The sequence below is a fragment of the Mandrillus leucophaeus genome, unplaced genomic scaffold, assembly GCF_000951045.1.
Source record: "Mandrillus leucophaeus isolate KB7577 unplaced genomic scaffold, Mleu.le_1.0 Scaffold74, whole genome shotgun sequence".
Classification (NCBI taxonomy): Eukaryota; Metazoa; Chordata; class Mammalia; order Primates; family Cercopithecidae; genus Mandrillus; species Mandrillus leucophaeus.
The window spans coordinates 2,582,719-2,591,369 of NW_012108030.1; the positions used below are offsets into that span (position 1 = coordinate 2,582,719).

At 52.6% G+C, this 8,651-nt stretch overlaps 1 protein-coding gene across 1 annotated transcript in view; it reads right to left on the bottom strand.

Moving 5' to 3' along the window:
- MYH14 (myosin, heavy chain 14, non-muscle) overlaps positions 1-8,651 on the bottom strand; it is a 145,176-nt gene that overhangs the window by 112,863 nt on the left and 23,662 nt on the right. The window contains exon 2 of the mRNA XM_011966061.1: positions 1,803-2,210. Within this exon, the coding sequence (XP_011821451.1) occupies positions 1,803-2,210 (408 nt within the window). The remainder of the gene's footprint in view (positions 1-1,802; positions 2,211-8,651) is intronic.

Consider the following 8,651-nt stretch of genomic DNA (forward strand, 5'->3'; position numbering starts at 1 on the left):
CTCAAAAAAAAAAAAAAAAAAAAAAAATACCATTGCTCATGTCACAGCCCCAGAGAGCTTAATTTAAAGTTCTGGGGTGGGGCTCAGGCACTGGTATTTTCTAAGAATTCCCCAAATGACTCTACCATGCAGGTGGGGTTAAGAACCACTGCCCTACCCCATCTGTTTGCTCTAAAGAGTTTTAAAAATGCAATGAACATCCAACGCTTAGCACAGATGTGGGAAGACTACCATAGTCAACCTAGCTATCATCAATCCCTTCTCAATGGGTTTTTGTACTGTTTTGTTTTGTTTGAGACAGGGTCTTGATCTGTTACCCAGGCTGGAGTACAGTGGCACTATCACAGCTTACTGCAGCCTCAACCTGCAGGGCTCAGGTGATTCTCCCACCTCAGCCTCCCAAGTAGCTGGGACTACAAGAGTGTGCCACCATGCCCAGCTAATTTTTTTTTTTTTTTTCAGGGATGGCCATGCCCAGGATGGTCTCGAACTCCTGGGCTCAAGCAACCCACCCACCTCAGCCTCTCAAAGTGCTGGGATTACAGGTATAAACCACCCTTCCCAGCCCCATCTCAATCTTAAGAGGCACCACAGCAAAGTGAGAATGCCTGGGACCACCTGAATCTGCCAGGTCTAATTGTGTGAACTTGGCTTCTCCGTGCCTCAGTTTTCTTACCTGTAAAATGAGGATCAGATGCTTTCTAATTCCAAAAATGTAGAGGCAATGTATTTTAGAAAGCTTGGAAGAAGGCTTGGTAAATGTTTAATAAATGTTCATTTTTATTGTTATTAACTCTCTCTGGGCCTGATTTGCCTCTTATGTAAAATGGGAACAATAATAGACTCTACTTTTCCTATGATGAGATTGAATGAATTAAAAGATAGGCATTTAGCACAGAGCCTAGCATATACTTTTTTGCTTTTTGTCTGTTTTTGAGATGGGGTCTTATGCTGTCACCCAGGCTGGAGTGCAGTGGTACCATCACAGCTCACTGCAGCCTTGGTGATCCTCCTGCCTCAGCCTCCCTGGAAGCTAGGACTAAAGGCATGGGCCACCACCACACCTGGCTAATTTATCTTTTTTTAAGAGACAGTGTTTCAAGGCCGGGCGCGGTGGCTCAAGCCTGTAATCCCAGCACTTTGGGAGGCTGAGACGGGCGGATCACGAGGTCAGGAGATCGAGACCATCCTGGCTAACACGGTAAAACCCCGTCTCTACTAAAAATACAAAAAACTAGCCGGGCGAGGTGGCAGGCACCTGTAGTCCCAGCTACTCGGGAGGCTGAGGCAGGAGAATGGCATAAACCTGGGAGACGGAGCTTGCAGTGAGCTGAGATCCGGCCACTGTACTCCAGCCTGGGTGACAGAGTGAGACTCTGTCTCAAAAAAAAAAAAAAAAAGAGACAGGGTTTCGTTTTGTTGCCCAGGCTGCTCTTGAACCTCAAGCAACACATTTCTATACTCAGTGATTCACATTAATGATTGTCACAGATCTGTTTCTGTTCCTTAAAACTCGGGATGAGTTATATCTGAGAAATTGGAACGTTTTATACTTTAGGAAAATAATACAGTTTATCTACCATATATATCATGCGATGTCCCCAGTAGGTTCTGAGGCTGTCCTAGGAATCCAACAATTAATTCATAATTTGGCAACCAAGTAAGTGTAGGAATAGTCACGGGACATGGGATACAGATGATACACAGCCTCGAGTTAATGCAGGTTGGGGTGTGGACCCGGCTCCCCACCCGGCAGCAACCCCGCGCCCCCGTCCCCCGCCCCCCAGCAGGAGGCCACTCACGTAGATGAGGCCCGAGTAGTACCGCTCCCGGAGGTTGTGCAGGACCGAGGCCTCGTTGAGGCAGGTCAGCTCGGCCATGTCCTCGGCCTTGCTGAACTTGGGCGGGTTCATGCGCTGAATCTGGTCCCGGGGCAGCCGCAGCCGCCTCCCGCTCTCCGCCAGCTCCACCTCCGCCTCCTCCTCACCTTCGTCCCGCAGCGCCGCGGCTTCGAACCCGTGAAGCTCCGAAGGCACCCACACGAGACGCCGGGCCGTCCACTCCACCTGCGGGGAGGTGCCCGAGCCAGGCCCGCCACCTGCGCTGGGCCCGCGGGGCGTGAACAGGAATGGCTGGGCAGCCTCGGGCACTGGGCCTGGCCTGGGGGGCGCCTTCCGCCCAGGCACCGACATGGTCACAGCTGCCATGGTCTGCAGGGGGCAGAGAAAGAGGGTGGAGGTCAGATGAGGCTCCATCCCCAGTGCCTCCCTTCCCTACCCCAAATTCCCCAGGCAGCCCCTCTGCCTTCCTTTATCAGATCTCTTGCCACCCTTCTGGGTTAACAGACCTGGCTTACTCATTTCATTCATTCACCTCTCTAGGCACTCATTCATTCTTTAATAAGCTGGGCTGTGAACCAGGCCCTGAGAGTCAGTTCTCTTTTTTATGAGGCAGAGTCTTGCTTATTGCCCAGGCTGGAGTACAATGGCACGATCTCAGCTCACTGCAACCTCGGCATCCAGGGTTCAAGTGATTCTCCTGCCTCAGCCTCCTGAGTAGCTGGGATTACAGGTGCCTGCCACCACGCCCGGCTAATTTTTGTATTTATAGTAGAGACGGGGTTTCACCATGTTGGCCAGGCTGGTCTTGAACTCCTGACCTCAGGTGATCTGCCCGCCTCGGCCTCCCAAAGTGCTGGGATTATGGGCATGAGCCACCATACCCAGTCCCGGCTAATTATTTTCAATTTTTGTAGAAATGAGGGTCTCATTATGTTGTCCAGGCAGGTCTTGAACTCCTGACCTCAAGTGATCTACCCTCTTGACTCTCCCAAAGTGCTGGGATTATAGGCGTGAGCCACCATGCCCGGCCAGGCTCAGTTCTGGGCATTGACAATGGAGCACTGGACAAGTTGGAAGAAGACGGCTGCCTCCAAAAGTTTACTTTCTAGCCCTGGGCTGTCCAGTGCGGGAGCCACCACCACCTGTGCCTACTGGGCACTAGAAATGTGGCCTGTGTCACTGAGGAAACACATTTTCAATTTCATTCATTTAAATTAAATCTATATCATTTTATTTTGAGATGGAGTCTCGCTCTGTTGCTCAGGCTGGAGTGCAGTGGTGCAATCATGGCTCACCACATCCTCAACTTCCCGGCCTCAGGTGATTCATGTCTGAAATTTATTAATTAAAAAATAAATATGGTCGGGTGCGGTGGCTCATGCCTGTAATCCCAGCATTTTGGGAGGCCAAGGTGGGCAGATCACGAGGTCAGGAGATCGAAACCATCCTGGCTAACACGGTGAAACCCCGTCTCTACTAAAAACACAAAAAATTAGTCGGGTGTGGTGGCGGGTGCCTGTAGTCCCAGCTACTCAGGAGGCTGAGGCAGGAGAATGGTGTGAACCCGGGAGGCGGAGCTTGCAGTGAACCGAGATGGCGCCACCGCACTCCAGCCTGGGTGACAGAGCAAGACTCTGTCTCAAAATATAAATAAATAAATAAATAAATAAATGTATTAACAGGCATGCCACCATGCCTACTAATTTTTAAATTTATTTTGTAGAGACAAGGTCGTCTTTGTTGCCCAGGATGATCTCAAACTCCTGGGCTCAAGTGATCCTCCTGCCTTGGCTCCCCAAAGTCCTGGGATTACAGGTGTGAGCCACCGAGCCCCATCTTAAAATTTAAATATAAATAGCCCCATCTGGTGTTTTAAGTGTAAGACACACAGCAGATTTTCAAGACTTAGTACAACAAAAAGATAGTTCGCTGAGATTTTAAATATTTAATGACATGTTGAAATAATATTTTCAATCTACTGGGTTAAATAAAATATATCATTAAATTAATGTTACCCGTTCCTTTTTTACTTTTATCATTAAATGTGGCTACTAGAAAATGTTACATTACACGTCTGGCCTGTATTATATTGCTATTGGACACAGCTGCTCTAATCCCAGGAGACAGATAAAAAGATTAAAAATATAAATTAGATAGTATGGTTTTTGTTTTTTAAAAATTCTCTCTTTTTTGTTTTTTTTTTTTACAAAAACCAAATATAGTATGTTTGGTGGTCTTTGGGGGATTCTTTGTTTGTTTTCGTTTTTTTGAGACAGAGTCTCGCTCTGTCGCCCAGGCTGGAGTGCAGTGGCTTGATCTTGGCTCAGTGCAACCTCCGCCTCCCAGGTTCAAGCGATTCTCCTGCCTCAACCTCCCAAGTAGCTGGGATTACAGGTGCATGCCACTGTGCCTGGCTAATTTTTGTATTTTTAGTAGAGATGGGGTTTCACCATGTTGGCCAGGCTGGTCTCGAACTCCCAACCTCAGGTGATCCGCCCGCCTGGGCCTCCCAAATTGCTGGGATTACAGGCATGAGCCACCGTGCCCAGTCATATAGTATGTTAAATGGTAAATAAATGCCAAGTAAATAAATGCCAAGGGGAGAAATAAACCAGGGAACAGGGGATGTTAGGGTTGAGAATGTTGAAGTTTTCATTAGGGGGGCCAGGGAGGGCCTGTCTGGCGTGACATTTAAATTAAGACCTAAGGGAGATGACAGGAGTGAGCCAAGGGGTTGTTGGGAGAAAAAAAATCATTCCAGACAGCAGTGGAAAGGTCCTGGGGCTAGCAGTGCAAAGGCCCTGGGGCTGCAATGCACCTGTGTGGCTATGGCACTGGGAGGTGGGCAGCGTGGCTAGAGCCAAATGATCGAGGGGCAGAGGGTGGGAGGGAATATAAAAGAGGGAACAAAAGGTGCGACCTTGCTTTTACTCTAAGATGTGAGCCCAGGGAGGGAATTGACCTGATTTTTTGTCATTCAGATTCCATGATCACCTCTGGTCATGCCTACCTCATGCCTGCCGAATAGACTCGAATCTCACTGCTTCAGTGAACAATTCCTTCCTTCTGTGGGAATCTGGCTCCTTCTCCGTAAAATGGGGAAACTGGCCCCATTCATTCAACTCTCTGAGGACTTTCAAGTACGAGACTCTGCCCTGAGTGGGTCTGAGGACCCAGAGAAGAGTCCACTGGGAGCCCTGCCTGGGGGAGCTCCTGGCTTAGGGGTAGATCCAGCTCCAGCTATCACAGAGGCAACCAGGTACTGGGGGAACTAGAAAGTGCTGGGTCCCTCCCGCCATCCAGGGGGTCATGGACAGTAGTGGCAATTCCAAGGTGGTCCAAGCACCAGGCAGGAAAAATATTCTCCCTATCCTGCTAAAGAAATCTGCCCCTTCTCTCTCTCTCTCTCTCTCTTTTTTTTTTTTTTTTCTTAGAGACAGGTCTCACTCTATTGCCCAGGCCAGAGTTGGAGTGCAGTGGCACAATCACAGCTCACTGCAGCCTCAACTCCTATGCTCAAGTGATCCTCCCACTTCAGCCTCTTGAGTAGCTGGGACCACACGCGCGCAAAACCAGGCCCAGCATTTTTTTTTTTTTTTCTGGTAGAGACAGGGTCTCACTATGTTACCCAGGCTGATCTCTAATTCCTGGGCTCAAGTGATCCTCCTGCCTTGGCCTCCACAGTGTTGGGATTACAGGCATGAGCCACCACACCCGGCCCCTACTCTCATCCACTGCCTCAAATGTCCCCATCACTGCCCCAGCACATCAATCACAGAAACAGTAGAAGATTTCTGTCTCCCCAACAGCAGGACTTCACCTCTGCCCAGCAGACCTATATTCACCTGCCATCCCCACCTGGCTCCCACATACCCCTGGAAAAGTCCTAAACGCCCAGCTGCCCTGGAGGCATCCCTGGATCTGGTCCCAACAGACTCCTGCCTTTCCCTCAAGCCTCTCCCACGGGAATCTCAGGTCCGCTCAGAGGACCCACTTCCTCCCAGACCCTCTCCTCTTTTCCCTGAGCCCAGCAGCTCCAGCTTCCAGTGACTCTTGGCCCTGAGGCGCTCAGGCCTCAAACGCTGGACCCCTGCACTCTGAATGCAGCAGGGAGTTTCTCCACCCCGTGACCCCCAAATCGTCAAGGCTCACCCCAGGCCTCCAGTGTGACCTGGATACACCAGACCCAAACTCCATCCCTGGCACTTTACCCTCACCCCCACCCCCCCCACCCCACCCCACCCCACCCCATCCACTTCCTCTCCAGCCCTGTGGCCTTTGACCAGGAAGGGTTTGGGAGTTTTTGCAATCACCCTATGCCCTATGCCTCTCCTCCCTGGAGCCAAGAGTCCAAGCCCCCAGCCTTTTCCTTCCGGGGGCTGAGGAGTCCAGGCTCCCAGCCTCCTCCTCTCCCAGGACCCAGGAGTCTGAGCCCCCAGCCCCCTCCTCCTATGGCTGGGGAAGTGCAGGCCCCCTCACCTCACTGCAGCCGGACTAGAGGTGAGGATGCTGAGTTCTGGAGACCGATCACAGCCCTGATGGGGCGGGCAGGGCCTGCAGGCCTTGGCTCCAAGTGGCCCAGCCTCTCTGGCTGCTCTACCCTTCCTCACCCAGCAGGAATACTCTGCCAGGGCTAATTACTGTCACCTGGGCAGGTGAAAGCACCTGCCCTGGGAGGGGCCAAGACTGCTGGGCTTGAAAAAGAAAAGCAGCCAGGGATCCGCCCTGGGGCAGAGGTTGGGGCCCTTGGCATCCAGCCGTCTGACCCTGGCTTCTAGCGCTAGGATTCCGGAGTCCCAGTACTCAATGCCCTCCTGTCTCAGACCCAGGAGTTCAGGCCCCCAGCCCCTGCTCCTACAGACCCAGGAATCCGGGCTTGCAGCCGCCTCCTCCCCTAAGACCCCAGAACTACAGTCCTGACCCGAGTCCTTTCCTCCTCCAAGACCCACGAGTTCGGGATCGCAGCGCAGTCCTTCCTCAGACCCGGGACAACCGGCCCCCAAGGCCCCTCCTCGGATCCAGGAGTCCGAGGGCCCAATACCCATTCCCCTGGACCCAAGCGCCTGTGTCACCGCCCCCTCAACTCGCAGATCCTCGGGGCTACCTGGGGGCGCCGACCGGAGCGGGGAGATGGGGAGAGGGCACGGGAATCCCGGTCCTCTTCAGGTGCGGCGACCTCCGCGGTCCAGCGCAGGGCGGGGCCCCGTCGCGTCACGGGGCGGGAGCCCAGCTCTGATGTCACCCAGCACCTGCCCGGCTGGGGACGGGGCGGGTCTGGAGCTTCAGGGCCTCTGACGGGGGCCAGGGGAAGGCGGGGGTTGAGCCTGTTGCCAGGTGGGCGGCAGCGGCGGCGGCGGCGCCAAGGGCTCCTCCCCCTTATGGCGGGCAAAGGTCGAGGGCCCGCAGCGGAGAAGGCTGAGCGTTCCCGGGATTCAAACCCCGCTGGAGCTTCATGGGCCTCAGCTTTCCCTGCTGTGAACTGCGGCCAGTGAAATTAATAAAACGACTTTCAGAAAGTTCCCCAGCCCAGTGCTTCATCATTAATCTCCCTGAGCCTCAGTTTCCCACCTGCGGGAACGGAACAACAAATCCGTAGACGGTAAGAGAACCAAAGAAGAGAACAATGGTATTCTGTCCTGAGCTTCAGTCTTGGGAGTGAAATAAAGACTACATGGTGATAAGAGTACCTACTATGTGTGGGGTATTTTCTCCTCTTACAACAGCTCTTTGAGATCATAACATGATTTGAGAGAGAGAGAGAGAGAGAGAGACTGTCTCTGTTGCCCAGCTTGGAGTGCAGTGACATGATCATGGCTCACTGCAGCCTTGACTTTCTGGGCTCCAGAGATCCTCCCCGCTCAGCCTCCCGAGTAGCTGGGACGACAGGGGTGCGCCACCACGCCCGGCTAACTCTTTTACTTTTTGTAGAGACGAAGTCTCGCTGTGTTGCCCAAGCTGGTCTCCAACTCCAGGGCTCAAGCGATTCTTTCGCCTCCACCTCCCAAAGTGCAGGGATTACAGGCCTAAGCCACTGCCCCCGGCCTAGAATAATCTCAACAACCGATGGCATAGGGGCGATCAGCATGTCCATTTCTCTGATGCGGAAACTGAGACAGGAAGGGTCAAAGTAAGGCACTCAAGGCCACACAGTATAAGAGGGAGGTCTGGGATTCAAGTCCAGACTGTTTTCTGCCATTCTAAAGGAGGGGGTCTGGGAAGAACTTGTAGCAGGTCCCTAAAGACATCAATTTCTGCGTCCCAGTTGTTGATACTACCAACCTGCTTCCCCATCTATGCCACAGGGACTGACGCTTTCCTTAGGGGGACTCCTGTGGGATTGAAAAGGTTAAAGGACCCAGCACGCAGTTGGTCTCCGGAGTGTTCTTCTCCACAGGTCCCCCTGCAGTCACCAATTCTGTCCAGTCTCAGCCTCCCCCTCTCTGTATAATGGGTACAATATAACTCACCAGGAGTCAATATGATAAAGAAAGGAAATTATTTAGTAATAGAAAATAAAAGCGTCCAAGTAAATCGATGGTTCTCAAATATGTCCTTCGCCACCCCTCCGCCTCTTCCAGTCACGACCCCTCTTTCTGGCCCCCGATTCTGACACTTGAGAACAGAGACATGTCATGCTGGGGGCGGGGGACTGGAGGCGATGACTCAGGTATTAAAGCGGCCGAGGTTCCAAAGACAGCCTCAGTTTCCCCTTCTGCGGAACAGGCCCGGGGCTGCCAGCTAGGACCCCGACCCGGCCTCGCACACGGCGGCAACTGGAGTTGGGGGAATGTAGACGTCCCGCCCCCCACC